At 38.2% G+C, this 18,253-nt stretch overlaps 1 protein-coding gene across 1 annotated transcript in view; it reads right to left on the bottom strand.

The window, feature by feature from the left end:
- Positions 1-18,253, bottom strand: part of SYTL5 (synaptotagmin like 5) — an 84,060-nt gene that overhangs the window by 29,843 nt on the left and 35,964 nt on the right. The window contains exons 6-8 of the mRNA XM_032756170.2: positions 8,496-8,637; positions 3,679-3,808; positions 1,864-1,964 (exon numbers count right to left, since the gene is read on the bottom strand). Of these exons, the coding sequence (XP_032612061.1) occupies positions 1,864-1,964; positions 3,679-3,808; positions 8,496-8,637 (373 nt within the window). The remainder of the gene's footprint in view (positions 1-1,863; positions 1,965-3,678; positions 3,809-8,495; positions 8,638-18,253) is intronic.

Raw genomic sequence — 18,253 nt, 5'->3', positions numbered from 1 at the left:
AGGTTTTCTTTTAGAATTTTGTGGTTTCTGTTCTTACATTTAGGTTTATAATCCATTTTGCGTTAGTTTCTGCATGGTATATGTTAAGAGTCAAAGTTCTTTTATGTTTTGTGGTATTTGGATATCCAGTTGTCCCAGTATGATTTGTTGAAAAGGTTATTCTTTCTCCACTGAAGTGCCAAAAATCAATTGGCCATAAAGTTTTTTTTTTTTTTTTTTTTTCTGGAATCTCAACTCTATTCCACTGATTGCCAATGTTTATGCCAATACTGTGTTGTACTGATAACTATAACTGTAGAGTAAGTTTTTAAATCTAGTAGTATAAGTCTTCCAACTTTGCTCTTTAAAATTGATTTTGTTATTCTGGGTCCTGTATATTTTCATATAAATGGTAGAATCATAATTTCTATTTCCACAAAATTATCCTGCTTGTATTTTGATTGGGTTTGCATTGTCTACAAATTTATTTGGAGAGAATTTCCATCTTAAAAATATTGAATCTTCTAATCCATTAACACAGAATTTATTTCTACTTATTTATGTCTCCTTTAATTCAGAAATATTTTTGTTAATTTCAATGCACATGTATTATACTTTTAAAAAATGAATTTATTCCTTACTTTTGAAAATTATTTTTCATGCTATTATGAATGGAATTATATTCTTAATTTCATTTTCCAATTGATCATTGCTAGTATATATAAATACAGTTGATTTTTGTATATTGATCTTATCTCCTGCAACCTTGCTGAACTTGTTTATCAGTTCTAGTCATATTTTTGTAGATCCTTTAGTATCTTCTACATACAGAATCATGTCATTTTCTTCTTTAGTATATTGATATAAATTATGCTGACAAATATATAAACTCATTCTTCCACCCATACTTAGCATAAAACTTACTTATTGCTATTTTTATTCACTGCTAGATTTTAATTGATATTATATTTAAAGTTTTGCATATATATTCGTAAACTAGTTTGAATTGTAGTTTTATTTTTTAAACTATTTTAAAAATCAAGTCTGAGTGTCAAGATTATACTGGCTGCATACAATGAATGAAAAGATTTTAATGGTTTTCTAAGATCAAGAATAGTTTAATAGCTTAATAATGTTGGAATTAGTAATTCTTTAAAGGTTGAACATGAGTAAACTTTGAAATAATTTGATCTCACTGCCCACCTCTCTTTTGGAGGTAGATTTTAAAGTATTTCCCCAGTTTTTTGTACTATAGAAAATATTATTTCATTTTATAACTCTAAGTTTCCTAGTTTGCTTTGGAAAAACTATCAGTACCACTTGACATTTGTGTTCTATTTCTTCCAAGGAGTGCATATTTTATTATAGCAATTACAGAAATCTGAATATCAGAATATTAGACTGGGAAATAACCTTTACAATAATCTAATGTAACCTTCTCATTCTAGAAATGAGTTTACTGAAACATTAATTTTCACATAATTTTGTCTCAGTTTAGAAGTGAATTTATTGGTGGTAACTTGAGATATAGCAATGTTGATATAAATATGTAATCAGATATGTCTAATAATATTTGGCTAAGGAAAATGTTAGGATCCCTCATTTCTCAGGTTTAGATTAAGTGATAAGACTTTAGCCAGAAATTGAAATCCCCAACATGTGTTTTCTTAGACATAACCTTCACTCATTAACATGATTACCCATTACATTTTCTAAGTTATTCTTTCAGTTTTTATGTGTTGACTGTGAAGACTAACAGGAAGAGATGACTGTATATCCTCTCTTTACTCTCAACTCATCATCACCTAAAAGTGTAACCACTTGGAGCAAGATAATGCCCTTATTTCCTCCTCATCATTATATTTTCTTCCACATCCAACTTACCTTGTCTAAAGCCCCAGGGACAGACTTGCTTCTTATGCTTACGGTATCCTCTAAGTCTTCTGTAAATGACTCACTCAAATCTAACTCAGATCGACTCCGATCTGGAAGGTGGAAAGGAAAAAGAAAGACGTGAGTCAGCCTATTTTGTGAGAAGATTTCATTTTTTATTGCGAGTGTTTCACCTTTATTTCAATTCTTTTTAGGCACAGATCATAAATAGTGCCATGAAAGCAACAGTTGGAGTCAGTAACTTCATGCTGTTTATGATAACATACTTCCATTTTTAATAATATTTTGGTAATTGCCTTGGACCGAATTACACTTAGGTGTTCATGTTTCCTTCTATCACAGGAGGTTAAATGTGCTACTGTAAAATGCTATGTTTTAAGCTGTTTAAGGCAACTGCTTTGCTCCTAGACTTTAAAAAACTCTCTTAGAATGGGCCTTTAAATTTAGAAAAAAATAAAACATTAACAATTCTTGCTTGCAATATTTAGAGAATTCACTGTGTTTTCAGATTTGACATAAAATGCAATGCAACCTATTCTAAACTGCCACTTTGAAGTGATATAGTAAGTTCTTTTCACACAAAAATGAGAGGCTATAGATGCAATGAGAGGAAGTTCTATTTCTTAATGGACCAGAACAGTCTTTCATCAGAAGAACATCTTGTTTTCAGTTTTGAAAATATAAGTTACAGAGCAATAACACCTCTTAGTAATGCTTTGGACGGCTTACCAAGTCAGGACAGCTTATTTCCACACAATAGTTCTATACCAAAGCACTACTGAGATCAATATAGTTACTTATAAATGAGAAAGATTGGAGAGAGTAATCAAGTACTTAAGTTTGAATTGATGAAAAAAATAATGCAGAAGTGCTTAGCATAGGCCTGACACAGAGTATGTACTCAATTAACAGGAGCTGTTGAGTAGAAGTAGTAGTAGAAGTAGACCCTATGATGTTGGTTTCTAAACTAGTTTGAAAATTTAATTAACAGGTGAACAGCTTTTTTACTCCTGAGCAAAATGTAGCAATAACCACACACATTTAGAAAACCCTTTGGGAGCTGGCTGGCTAGAAGAGACCCCTCAATTCAGCATACAGAATCCTGCCTTAGGCTTTATGCATATATCATCATTAGGTAACAGGTAGCTTTTTAATGTTGAAGACTGCATCATTATTTTTATTCCATGTATGGGACATAAGCTTCATAATTATGACAAATTTCTCCAAAGAATTTTCTTAGTCATAGGTATTAACATTTCAAAATGAGTAATAGCTGCTTCAGAGGACTGTTGTGATAATGAAGTCAAATGACTTATTTGAGCGTACCATGCAAATGAAAGGGGTAATTATTAATACCTTAGTGCTGCTTGCAAATAACTTCTTATTTAAACCACAGAATGATTTTCTTTTGTCTATATGTAGGGGACTTCTGACTACTATATCAATCGAACTACCATTTCCTTGAACTCTGAGCAAGCGTTCTTATCTGTTATAGCAAATGTATCCTGGAACAATTTATATTTCCTACATTCAAATATTGATATTCTGATGTAGCACTGAAACTCGGTGATGATGCCTGGCAAGAGTATGTACTAAATAAATGGAATTTTCATGAATGTAAGGTGCCCAAAGCTTTACTTGGGTCTATCTTCAAGCAGTTCTTATGGAGTGGCCTACCACCATAGGTCAAAGAAGGGATGCTTATTTTTTAAAGCATGAAACATCCATTTAATACCATACATAGCAGTCAATTCCATTTGATTTAGTCATTTTAAACAATAGAGTAGGCACATTGTAAATACCCACCTGAGGAGAGAGAGGTTCCAGAAACTGCTATGGAAGGTGTGCCAGAAGTGTTTCTGCAGTGACTCTTTGTGAGCTCCTGAGAGGTACCTTCAATAGCAGCCAAATCCATGGAATTTTCAAAACCATACTCCTTCCCACAAAGTAAAAATGAGAAAAAAATTATACTGACTGTAATTTACTATACAATTCATCTATATAAATATACTTCAGTATAAACACCTTTATATGTATTACTATTTAAGAAGAGCTAATTGACATTTGAAGGACCCTCACCAGGAGTCCATGTAACTCCAAAATTTACCATCAATAATTGCTATCCAAAATCTATTCTAAGAGGTTTGTTAATTAGTGCAAAAGGTATCTGGACAATTTCTCATTCCCCAAATCAAAGAGTTTTCTAATATATGATTAATAAGAAAGATCACACAGGTACCCTCAATCTTATATGAAGGATGTATAATAATCTGGCAAGATTCACACTCTCAGAGTAGCACTCAAGCTTAGAACTCCGTTTGGTCCTATGTTGTTCCCTCTTTCAACATACCCTCTCTTCAACCATCCCTTACCTCTTCCACCCCCATTTAACAGAATACCATGTACCTTTTCCATCTAGAAGGCTGGCTGGTCAGAATATGGGTGGTTACATCTATTTTAGAATGACTTTCATGCATGGTACTTATCAATGTTCATAAAAAGATAAAGAGAGAAAACTTCCCAAGCTCACAGGAATAGTTATTTTTTTGTGTGGTATCTGTTTGTTAATAAGTGCTTGTACATGTGGCAGAATTCAATCTGGGACTTGCTTTTATTGTAACATACGGTAAGGAAAATTCTGTCCCAACTTTGCCCATGACCATAGACCCACCTTTGCCCTGCCATAGACCAAGGCAGGGCTTGACTGCTGCCTCATCTGAAGCTTGCTTGAGTGTTAAAACAACAACTATAACAAATTTTGGACCTTTGCAGAACTGGGTTGAGGTTAAATGTCCATTCAAATTACATCATGGTATGATAATGATCACATCTAAAACAGATTTTTCAATTCTCCCTTCTGTAAACAATCAAAAAGTGTCTTTTGAAATCCTAGAGGAAGAATTCCCTCCTTGTTTCCCATATCTTAGACATTCAGGGACACTTTGATGAACTCACTACAGTGAAATGTGGCTTTCGCTTGCTTAACATGCTAATTGATTCAGCTTCAATTTAGACTGTTTTTAGTATCTTATTATTCTCCAACACATAATACCTGTAGCTGGAGGTATATAGCTCCTAACTTCCTCTAATTGCCGTAGACAAGAAAAGTTTATCAGGAGTGTGACAGAGGTCAAATTGATAAATTAATTTAGGTCAATTTTCAACACCTCTTCAAAAAGTTGTTCACACATGGAGTCCTCTAATGAAGCAAGACCAAGTTCCTTGGAGGCAATTATGTTAATGGCAAGTTTTCCCACAAGTGATCTGTGAGTATCATTAGTATTGAGCACTAATAGGCCAATTAATATTGCACTGTCATTAACAAGCAATACATACCCTGGAGGTTCAGGGTGTCAAGCCTAAAATTAATTGGTTACATCACAGTAGAGGACAGGTTAGAGACTTTCATGCTCTAAAAGTTTTCTGTGATGGTTAATATTAGGTGTATACTTGGTTGGATTGAGGGATGCCTAGATGGCTGATAAAGTATTATTCTGGGTGCGTCTGTAAGGGTGTTGCTAGAGGAGACTGACATTGGAGTCAGTGGACTGAGAGAGGAAGACCTACTCGCATTGTGGAGTGGGCAACATTCAATCAGCTGCCAGTGTGGCTAGAACAAAGCACATGAAAGAACAGGGAAAAGCAGCTTGTTTGCTGAGTCTGCTCACTCTTGCTCTTCCCTAGCTGCACCAGACACTTGGCTTCCCCTCCTCCTGCCCTTGAACATCAGACTCCAGGTTCTTCAGCCTTTAGACTCTGGGACTTGCACCAGCAGCCTCCCAGGGGCTCTTGGGCTTTCAGCTTCAGATGAGGGCTGCATTGTTGGCCTCCCTGGTTTTGAGGCATTCAGACTTGGATTGAGCCATCCTACTGTCTTCTCTCTTTCCGCAGCTTGCAGACAGCCTATCGTGGGACGTTGTCTTATAATCGTGTGAGCAAATTCTCCCTAATAAACTCCCTTGTATATATATTATCAGTCCTATCCCTGTGGAGATCCCTGACTAATATATTTTCTTTCATGCTAAAGCAGAAAAGAACATTGAAACAAAGAGATGCTAAGAAATGGGAGAAATTGAGTTGTTACTTTGCTCATCATCTAATGCTATATACTTGCCATCTAATGCTATATACTTCCCTTTTAATGAAAGAGCAAATATACTTCATAAACTACTGTGCTGTCTTATTTTTATTCAATAGAAAGTACTTCTCTTTGTTTCTCTTTTTTCTCTTAGAAAAGACCAGCTTAGACCAGCTAGATTGCAAGAATGAGATCAACATAGGCACTGCCTACGTATATGTACAAATACTCTACTAAATTGCAGGGAATTTCTGTTGCGGAGATCTAGGTGCTTTTTAACAAAGAAATACACAAGTAGGGGCTGTTACCTTTGAGGGTATTAGCACATGAAAAGGGTGATTTCCCCCCTAATAATCTCAAATTGTACGTAGGAAGATAAACCTTGTTGTGAGAATAAACTTGATTAACTTATTGGTCATTGGACTGATTGTCAGCTGCTACCCGCTGGGACAACTGTACTAGGTGTTAAATTTTTAAAAATACTTCTGTGTCAGTTGATAAACAGCACTACTCCCAGCCCATCCCCCACCTCCCTGTGCTCCCCCTCATCTATAAGCCCAGGTTTCCCCATAATTCCGGTTTAGCGCATGACGTAGAAGGGCCCCCAGGATACTGCCCCAGCCTTGTGCCAGTGTCTGTTGTGATTTCTCAACATCCCTGCCAGACTGGTCACTAAGTAGTTTGAATATCATTCCTTTTTAGATTCCAAGAGGTGAGTGTATTCATCAACTATCCATGCACCTTTCTAGCTATTGAACAGAAATGGTTTGCTGACCTTAGCATAAATATTTATGAAGTTTTAAATATGCCTTTTATCTTCACAACTACAATTTAGACTATAAATGTTTAAATAAATCTATTACTGGTTTTCAATCTGTCTGAATGCTTTAACGGAATTTGACTACTCACCACCTCCACTATCTCTTTGTTTCAAAACCCAATCTCTCACATGGGGTATGACAATGGCTTACTGATTGCTTTTCTGGCTTTCACTTTTGTTCTCCTACAGCTGCTTCTCAGCACAGCCCCCAAATCCTGCTTAGAGGGAAGGCAGATTGTGTTACTCTTCTGCTCTAAAACCTCCAGTTTCCCCCATCTTAATCAGAGTGAATGCTGACTGCACACAGCACTCTTCAAGGCTCTATCCAGCCCTATGACCTCTTTGGATTCATTTCCTAGTTCACTTTGCCTCATTCATTCACCACAGCTGCATTGACCTCCTTCCTCTTCCTTGAACATACCAGGTGTGCTCCCACCTCAGGGGCTCCACACTGGCTGTTCTTCTAGAGGCATTAAAAATATTTTAGAAACCGGCTGAGCAAGGGCACTGACCAATCAAGATGGAGGCCAGCTACAAGGAAGTAGAGCAGCCTTCCCTGCATGTACCTGCTGAATAGCAGTGCTGTCTCTGCCTGGTGGAACACCTTGCCCCAGAAAACTACATTGCTAATTCTTTCACTTCCTTCAAGTCTTTGCTTGACTAGAGCCTGTCATATAGTAGGTTCTCATTAAATGTTGCCTGAGTCAAATAATTGTTTGTATTGTATGAACTCACTGCTCATATAAAGATTTATCAAATATAGACGCCAGCAATGTGGATGGAGCTTCCTGCTAAATAAAAAAAATCTAGTAAATGCTAATTCATTCCAAATATAACTTCCAACAGAATATTTAATAAAAGTGAATATTTTTCCCCACTTTTTCATATTCTTTAAAAAGAGAAAACCAGTAGAAAATATAATTGATCACATATTTATATATAATGCAATTTAAGCCTTCATTATGTGTTGACCCCCTATTTTAACAGATGTATAGAAAAGAAAATAAAAATTTCTACTTTAAAAACTAGATAAAAGTTCTACTTTTCCAGATTTAAATCAGTTTGGAAAAATTTGTGCACTCAACCTATGAATATTTTCTCTAAGAAGTAACAGAGAGGATCAAAATCAGAGCCTTCTAAAATATTTTATATTTATTTAAGCCGTATAGCAACTTAAACCTCCATCATACAAGTGCTACCTTTGAACCTGGTCTTTCTCTTCCCTTTTTCATTTTGGGTTTCCTACCAGGAGCTAAGATGCAGGAGGTTCAGTCCTGATGAAGCTTCTACCTTTAAGCAGCATAAAGAACATGCTCTGATATATAGAGAGTTGAAACCGAGCCATGCTGCCGTGGTGAGGTTGAATTTCAGAGACTGGGTGTCTGATATGGTTTGGCTCTGTGTCCCTACCCAAATCTCATCTCGAACTGTAATCCCCACAATCTCCACGTGTCGAGGGAGGGACCTGGTGGCGGATGATTGAGTCATGGGGGAGGCTTCCCCTGTGCTGTTCTCGTGATGGTGAGTTCTCACGAGATTTGATGGTTTTATAAGTGTTTGACAGACTCTTTCTGCCATGATTGTAAGTTTCCTGAGGCCTCTGCAGCCATGCAGAATTGTGAGTCAATTAAATCTCTTTTGTTTATAAATTACCCAATCTCTGGCAGTTCTTTATAGCAGTGTGAGAACGAACTAATACAGTGTTCTTCAGGTTTGTGTACTTACTCTACTGATGACTGAGGTCACACTTCGTGTGCTTGGGGCTGGTGACCTCTGAGTGCCTGGGGTCACACCATTGCTCCGACTGCTCTTCGGGGTCCTAGGACCAGGTTCCTGGTCATTGAGATCTGATGAGCCAGTGCTTCCCCTAAATGAGAAAGCACATTCTGACTTTAACATGGAAGCAGAGCAGCAACCAAATACACAGGCAGACTAAAGCTGATGAGGAAACTGATAAGAACATGTGAACCACACTGAGTTCACAAGAGTCACACTGGAACTGCTTAGAAACTATCATGTCACCTTCCTCCTCAAAGGCCCTGAGGGGATCACTAGGCTTGTCCCCATTTGCCCCACAGTAATTAAACTTCACCCCATCTTTCTGATTTTGTTTCCTTCTGCTTACCAGCATTCTCTCAGCCAGTCCAGGTTTCCTACCATTTTCTCAACTCACCATCTTGACTTCCACCTCCTGAGGCCTTTGCTTACCTTGTCTCCACTTGTTATGCCCTCTTAACCACTCTCTGTCTATGCAAATCTTTCTCAGTCTTCAAGGGCAAATGAAGTCCAGCCTTCCCCATTAGGCCTTGCCTGTCAAGCACAAGCCTTGTCAACCTCTGTTCCACTCAATTCCTATTGACTTATGGTCTTTGCCAGACTACTGTATTTAGTATTTGACTGCAAAATGTCTTGTTTGGCTCCCTAATGGGTCCACATATGTGAGCTTGGGTGTTTCATGAAACTATGAACTCCTTGGGAACAGAGTCCATGCCATAATTATCATGTATCTCCAGCAGCTTTGTAGTGCCTTAGTACAAAGAAGCCACTCAGTACATATTTAATCAAAGATTAGAAGTTACATTTCATTTCTCTGTGTTGTTTTAGTGTCTAATTCATGGTGCACATTTAATAAATATGGTACAAAAATAATGACATTTGGTAAATGAGCTTGAATCACTTTCATGTGTGCTAACTATTCAATTCAATCCAATAACAATAAATGAAAAAGCAGTTCCTGCCCTTCAGGTGTTCACAATTTTCTTATTAAATGAGCTTCATAAGTCAACATAAATTTTGACAAGTTGGAGTTTAAGAGAAGTGTTTGTTCCCATTTTATTCTTTTCCCTCAGTGGGCACAAAATATGCTAAGTGGTAAAATAGAAGCCCTTATGAGTTTTACTCTCTCAGTTACTGTCTTAATGAGTTACAAATGCACATATAATAGTACACATCTTATTGGTAAAGCATACCAGCAGTGGTTAACAGTGATGAGGACTTACAGTTGAGCCAATAAGAGGAAAGACTAAATAGAATAAAGGAATATTTTTTAAAAGAATGTTTAAATGTGCACATATCATTACTAGAAGATAAATCAGGCAGAAGAATAGGCAATGACCATTGGATAGAACTGTCAACCACAACTCCTAAGTTTTTCCAAAGCTGTGCACCAGAGAAGTCATCAAAACCAAATTTGTCTTGGACCACATTACCAGCTACCACCACCTTCAATAATCACGAATAGCAGTGGCATTTACTTAGTATCTTCTAGGTGTTAGCCATTTTTCCATCCCCCAATATCCCTGTAAAATATGTTTTAGAATATTGTTTAATATTTTTTAAATGAAGAAATTGAGTATTGGAGAGGTTAAATAATTATTCCATACATGTATGCATGTACACGCACACATGCATACACACACTGAATACCACTATGCTATCATACAGTCAGCATGTGATAAAATCAGCATAAAAACAGTATTGTCATCTACCCAAAGTCTGTGACCATTCTAGTTTCTCATACTGCTTACTCATCATTTCACTAAGAACAAACCATTCCAGCCAGGCAGGTTTTGCATTTATAGAATGAACTATCAAACAGAAGATAATCAAAGGAGCAAAGAGCTAGGAATTAGTTTCTTGGGACTTGATTAAGAGAATTATGAAAATGTTCTATGTTACTAAAGAGTGGTTACTAAAGGGTGGCATTTCTTTTTTACTAAACAGTCTCTGCAGAAAGGATCTCTGGCTTCCTCTTTGTAGAGATGGCACTCTAAGTAAATTACAGTACTATGAACTCAGCTGAGAAGATGTCTAAGACTGTGTCTGTTGATTCTGACAACAAGAGAGTAAAATTTTGTGATTAAGTAAATTGATACACTTTGGAATTCTAATTTCCTTGGTGATTTTCCTGAACCCTTCTACCTGAAGCATGGCATTTCTACATTTGGCAACAGTTAGCCATATTTGTACCCTTCCAAGTATTTCTGCTCATCTCAGAGGTCCTACTTAGGAGAGGCATAGAGACTTTCCCATTGATGCTGTACTGTGACCATAGGTTCTCTAGAACAATGTTAACACAAAAATATGTCTCCCTACTGTTTCAGGTAAAATCTCCTTTAAAAAGAAAGGGCAGGGGTGAATCTTGCAGAAATGAGCCAAGAAGTTATGAACCAAAGGGACTCATGTGAATGTTTCTGCTTGTGTGTGTGCGGAAGGTCCTCCCAGAGCCAGGTGGTTTTGAGAAACGCCCCATCATGGATTAGCCTTGCTGAAACCAAACGTGCTACTTATGTAGAAGCTCTGGCAGAGGTTGATTAATTGTGGTGATGACATTCAAGAGGTTATCCTGTAATAAGGAAAAAATTCTTGTGATTGTAAGTCAGCTACTGCAAATTATCATTGCCAGCAGCATTATCTCAAAAATGACATAGACTTTCACATTTGTCCCTGACATTTACTGTGAGCTTCTCAAAAATTTTTTTTCCAGTTGATTAAACTCAAAAAAAGGTTTAGTCTAATAAGGCATATTGTCATAAATATTGGGTGCCAACTCATTTAGAAGTTATGTAAAATATGACATAAAATACATGAATCTTTGCCACTTAAATTGGAAAAGGATAAAAGCTATGTCAAGTCAAAATTAAAGTTGCGAAGTGTAAAGGTCAACTAAGAAAAAGCTATTTTTTGATCCAGCTATAATGTTACTTAGATTTAAATAAGAAGTATGATAAATCAGTGCCAACAAACCTTCAAGCTAAAACGTGGTTAAGTAAAAACTGGCAAGAAAGAGATACACTTATCTCATTGTAAAAGGCCCAAATGTGGGGATATGTCACTGTCTGGGAGTTTGAATATTCTGGGTTGCTGAAAGACACATTTTCCAGATTAGGAAAGAGTTTCATTTACTTTACTTTATGAAATATACTTTAAAAGCCTTCTGTTTTGTTATCTCTAATTCCATGGGTAGGGTAAACACATCTGACAGCAATAATTTCAGTATACTTACAATGACCCTGTGTAGCAGATGTATCTGGATGTTTGTTCCAAGCTAGGGAATCCAGGAGTGGCCAGCCCTGAGGTTTGTTTCTTACCTATGAAAAACATTTGAGCCCCTGGCCCTTCTCATGGAACACAGGCCATACTGGGGATTGAGGCCCTGAGTTTTGGGTTAAATGAAGGTTTCCAGGTGGAGGTCGTTTAGGGGGAAGGTTTTAAGTGAAAATGCTATATAAACTGCATTATTATTTGCAAGCGGTTGTGGTTTTCCTGCCCAGCCCACCACTGCTGGACTCTGTCCCCTGTGTGTAAGATGCTAATAAAATCGTATGTCTCGTTTCCTTGCTCTGAGTCTCTTGAACCTGGCAGCTTCCCTATTGAGGTTAATAGGGGTTCAGCACAGCACCATGTTGCTCCAAAATCTTGATAACAGCTTCCCAGATATACCCATTTCTAGACAGAAGATCCAAGGATAGCGGGCAGAGATTACGATGTAATTGCCTTTCTGGTTTACATAAAGGTCTCCTAGGAGTTGTAGCCAGGAAATAATTTCCCAGGATCCAACCTTCCCAGAGTGGCTGACAGTGTTGAGCCTGTTCCCATATGATTAAATGTATGCTCTCCTAAGGCAGCACGAACCTGAGAGATCCTAAAACTCACTGGGACAATGAGACTAATGTGCAGTACAACACAGAGACAATGCACAATATTCTTTCTGAGGTTTATGAGTTTTCCTAACTTCTTATAGTTATTTTGGATCTACAATGAATATGCAGGAAAGATGGCCAAGGAAGGTTGCACTTAGAAAGTGAGATGAGCCTGCTAAATGGGAAAGAGATAACTAAAAATGAATGTAGCTCAATCTTCTAGTCTTTGGTGATCCCCAAGTGCTGTGTCTTTATTAACAGTCTTATGTGAGATGAGTGGCCCTCATCCTCAGATGCACATTAGAAACTCCTGGGGAGCTATTAAAACTCCCATGTCCAGACTATACTGAGGCTAGTCACAGGGGACTCTGGGTGTGGGTGTGGGATCTAGGTGCCAGCATGTTTTAAAACTCCCCAGGTGATTCCAATATGAAGCCAAGGCTGAAAACCACTGTGCTAAGCTGTGGATAAAAGTTCATTGATCTCAGACATCTCTTCATCTGCATTGCTCCCTCCACTTCTACCACTATTTTTTTTTTTTAATTCAGCAGTACTGATATGAAAAGAGCTAAGCTGTTCTTGTGGTTCAGACTGTGATACACGGAAGGATACTTTGTCTTAGTGAGTGAATGTGTTGCACTAGGAGTCAGCAAACTATGGCTTGTGGACATATTTGGGCCCACCAAATGTTTCTATATAGCCGTGTGCTTAGAGTAGTTTTTACATTTTTAAATCGTTGAAAAAAATCAAAAGAAGAATAATACTTTGTGACATATGAATAAACATTATATGAAATTCAAATTTCAGTGCCCATAAATAAAATTTGATTGGAATTCAGGCAGCCCATTCATTCATGTACTGTCTATACTGCTTCCATGTTCTGACAGCAAAGTTGAGTAGTTGAGACAGAGATCATATGGCCCACAAAGTCAAAAATATTATCTATACCTTTACAGAAAAGGTTTGTTGATCTCTGTGTGTATGCCAGTTTGGGGAAAAACTCTAAGTATGTTTTTCCTCTGCTCTCACAGTACTACAACAATCATCAATCATCACAGAAGACTTCTGTGAATAAAGGTGTGGGGTTTTTCCCCACACAGCAAGCAGCAGACACCAGCTGGGTGTCTTCTAATTAAATTCTGACACTATCTATGCAAAGAGAGTGTCAGATCCCACAGGGTGAGGACTCAGTCCCCAAGACTGTCCTCCCCCAGACACCAGTCACAAGTCCAGGCTTTTAGAACTTCTGACCAACTGTCTTCACTTTGGGGTTCTTACGAGCCCTCTTTGTGTTTGATTAGCTGGAGTGGCTCACAGAACTCAGGGAAACACTTACATCGACCAGTTTATTATAAAGGATATTACAAAAGATACAGATAAAGAGATGCGTAGGGTGAGGTATGGGGATAGGACTACAGAGCTTCCATGCCCTCCCTGTGCGTACCACCCTCCTGGCACCTCCACATGTGTGGCTATCCAGAATTTCTCTGAACTCTGTCCTCTTGGATTTTTATGGAGGCTTCATTACATAGGCATGATTGACAACCATGTAAAAGTGTGATTGGACAGAAAGTGCACGATCTAAACCTAGCAAGGCCCGTCTGTTCAGACTTTTCTTGGTTTCTCTGTGTAGCATTCCTTCCTCTAAGTTATGAGGCAGGGTTCTCCGGAATGAGGGTCTTTTGAACCATAATCAGGTTAGAGTCCTGCTTTGGCAGGTGAAAGAGGGACAGCAGAAGGTCAGAGAGAGAGATTATGTTTTCTGAGGCCTAAAGTGACCCAACAGTATAACAAGGACTATGGAAGTTAGGAGGCAGGAACTACGGATGAAAAGCTATATATATATATTAACACCACAGTGCCTATGCACACAGACACGCACACACACACACACATAGATGAGTCTATTTAAAAACAAAACTCTTTGGAGAAGCCAATACACCCAAAAGAAGTAAATCTCAGGTATTGGGTGTTTGTGTGTGAAACTTAGGCCCAAGTGAGCATCATAGGATCCCTTGAAAGCAGAATTAGGGAAGCAGAGAGATGAGAAAGACATGGAAATTCCTCAAGCAGCTTCCATAGCTGCAATGTCCCCTTAAGTCACTGGCCTTCTATGGCTTACTCACACGTATCTTCCTTTTCCTTTTTGGAAAGAGGACAAGAGTAGTATAAGGCAGTGGGCACTCAATGAAATTGTGCCAAATGAATCCTAATGTTAAGTATAGAAATAGCTTTATAATTCGACTTAATAAAAAAAACTGCGTTGTTTGGTGGTTTTAAAATGTTTAGTGTTTCCTTGATGGATTTGTTCCCTTTAAGAAGACTCCCTCTAAAATGGAGGAGACAGTTACCATGAGGAAGGGACTCCAGCTGGGGATGAAGAAATAGATCTTAAGAACAGGTGGTACTCTCAACATGATAATGTTTTTGTTTTTTAGCATCCCATTAAAATCCTGATCTAATTTCTTATTTCTAAATAATGACCAGAAACCGTTTTGAGGAGGGAGGCCAGCAGCCATGAAAAGCCTTGGGTCAATTAGAAGTCGGGGGCAAGAAGAAAGCCTTCCCCCATAGACACACAAAAAAGGAAGTGTTTAACAGAACTTAACTTTCAGCAACTAAATGGAACAAATACTTACTCCATACTTAGAGAATTGCCAACCTCTTGTTCTAAGTAGGATGTTATATTGCATATAAGAAGATGGGTATTAAGGCATCCAAAGCCATCTACATCCTGGTCCAACTTACCTCTCCATCTCCTCATCTCTTGTACACCATACTTCAATTTTTATACTCTAGAAACTCTGAACAGTTTCTTTTCAGCACACACAGTCTGCTTTATGTCTATTTTCCTTTGTACTTTTTATTTCCTCTGTGTAGAATGCTCTTCCTATCTTTCTTTACCTGGCCAAGTCCTTCTCATTTCTTAAAAGCTGCTTAGGGATCACCTCAATGAAGCTTACCTGAATCCTTTGGAAGGATAAATGCCTATCTTTGGTTTTCCCATAGCACGCAGAACATCTTTTTAAAATCGTATTACTATATTGTATTTAAATTATTTGTTTAGTTATCCCAGCCTTCCTGCTAAATTGGAAGCTCATAAAAGGGTGGAATAGTATTACTGTCTAAGAACTTCCACATTTACCATCTGGCATATATAGTACTAGGTCAATAATGTTAGCAGAGCTGTGTGTTGAATTCATTTGTATGAATAGAATGCATACATGACCAAGTCACATATCTCTGCTCTTCAATGACTTGTAGAAGAAGAAAGGCCATCTATTGTATCTTAGCTACCCTGAGAATGGTAACATGTCACATAATACATATTTAGGTAGCAGTGAGTAAAAGGGCAATTTACTAAATTGGAGGAGGGGAATGTGTTAGATTTAGTTCATAGAAATAGAGCATGCCAAGACAGTGAATCCATGGGAAACCATTGGAGAAACAGACAAAACAGCAAGGGGGGCTTCAGGCTTACAATCATTTGATCACAGGAATGAAGCATGGGTGTGGCTGAATTACTGAGCCTCCATACCTTCTCACATTATTGACATTATAATGAGGAAAGTCACACATAATATAAAGTAAACAGAAATCAGGGGCTGAACAATGGTCTGACAAACTGCATCTTTGAAGGAGGTCTGAGAGCCGTTTGGGAGGGAGGTTGTAGCAGACTCTGTCAGTGTCCCTGCCCATTTGCCCTCAGCACTTACCTCTACCCACAGAATCTTGGTTACTGGGAATACCCAGAACTCTCTGCTTGAGGAGTTTTTTTGACTCACGGGAGCATGGAGCCCCTGTGAACAGGGCAAGTCAGAAGTGCCAGAGAGTTAGTGCCCTAGAAGCAGCCCTCAATAAATTTTGAACAAAGAGCTGCTGTAAAAACACCCCAGATTCCCTATCTCTTAACTGGATAACTCTGAGGTACGTTCAGCATGGTTTTCTGGAATTGGCCAGTGAGATTGAGCTCTAGTTGCCCACAATAGCAACTGGCTTAATGACACATCCTTTTTGCCTGCCTTCCCTTCCCTAGCTCATTTCTCCACTCTCCTATCTCTGTTTCCTTAGACCACATCCTGAACATATTACTTACTCTTGAATCCTTATTTCAGGATTTTCTTCCAAAGGGGCCCAAATCAAGTGTATATTGGTGCATATGGTGGGCAAAGGATGAGTTTAGAAAAGGATGGCTTTGAGTTCTAAATAGAAGTTTCTAGCTAAAGTTCTTTTTTTTTTGCAACTTCAGACTGTGTATCTCCCACTGATAAGGTCATAGTATAACGAAATACTCTGGTGAATTCATGTTTCCTCTCCTGTTTTATCATGTGTCAGTTGCTCCCTGGAATTAAAATTCACTTTTCTCGGGCCACCATGGTTTTGCGAATTGCTTTAGGCTGTTAGCATTTGCTACAGCTTATGGCTTTGATTGCTCACCCCTCGCTCCCCGTAAGGAGGGCTGAGCTTACCCAAAGGAGATTAAAATGGAAAAAAAGGAATTAGCAGTGACAAAGGAGGGAAAGGCACAGGAAAGTGGTGAAAGTAATTTTCCTTTGGAGGACAATGCTCACAGCCTTTATCCTGTTGAGTCACCAAACGATCATTATAGAATAAAATGTACATACTTTCAGAGATATGCTATACATTTGAACATTTTTTTTAAGCCCAGTAAGGAATGGAGTTTGCTAATAGCATTAGCAACTAGCTATGTAATGTTTTATCTAATACACAAAACAGACCATAGTTGACTTTGTGGATGTGGTCCTGACTCAAAGTTAAACACTCCCACTTTGCTATATTCAAATTTCTAGTAAGAGGCTGCCACCTAATTGGCACCTTAATTGCAAAGATGTCAATGAAAATTACATTCAGGACAGGAGAATAATTTTATTTCTGATGAAAAAGATGGTATCATTTAGTGATAGAATGGGTTTAAATAAACTCACTTTACCAAAATAATAGATATGAGGAATGGATGATTATTTAAATTCATGATGATATCCGAAGTGCCATATTTCCTGGACAGAGAGAGAAAGAGAGAGGGGCAGTGCTTGAAATGAGGACGAGAACTAGCTAAGGGCTGGTTTGATTGGTGTCGTCTCTGCTTTTGGTGAATCACAGCCAAAGCAAAGCAGCTTGTGAAGCTTCACAGAGACTGTGACCATCGGTCCCAGACCCCCTGGAGAGCAATTAGGAATAACTGGATGAAACTGGTGTGCGTGGGGCGGATGAGTGGGAGGGCAGAAAGATGAGAACCTAATTGGTTACGAGACCAAACAAGGTCCCACCGTCTGTTCACATTCCATGTAAATATTGCCATATTCTCCAATGACATGATAGAAACGCTACTGAGAAACAGCATCATTCTTCCTCCATTTTTACTGAACAAAATACATTTTAAGTTCAAAGTTCTAGTTTTACTTTGTTTTTTAAGATAACATTGTTGGTATCTCCCTCAGATTCCTTTTACCAGCTGTGCACGCTCCTCCCCAGCTCCTGAGTTCTTTTCTGCTAATGGATGTCACCTGCCACCTTCAGAGACATTCCCTTTAGCACTGGAGCTGGAGGCCTAGAAATACTCTGGAGTTTGTCTCCCCCTCACCCCTACAGAAGAGTTGTCAGATAAAATACAGAACTCGCAGTTAAACTTGAATTTCAGATAAAAAATAATTTTAAGTATAAGGATGTCCCAAATATTGCATGAAACACACTTATACTAAAAAACAGTTGTTAGTCTCAACTATATATACCTGGGCATCCTGTATCTTCATTTGCTAAGTCTAGAGACTCTATTCAAGGGATGCCATGGTCAATGACTGACTGGTATAGGAGTGCAGTGGT

The sequence above is a fragment of the Hylobates moloch genome, unplaced genomic scaffold, assembly GCF_009828535.3.
Source record: "Hylobates moloch isolate HMO894 unplaced genomic scaffold, HMol_V3 SCAFFOLD_7, whole genome shotgun sequence".
Classification (NCBI taxonomy): Eukaryota; Metazoa; Chordata; class Mammalia; order Primates; family Hylobatidae; genus Hylobates; species Hylobates moloch.
Note: the sequence above shows the minus strand (reverse complement) of the source record. Positions and strands in the feature narration are given on the sequence as shown.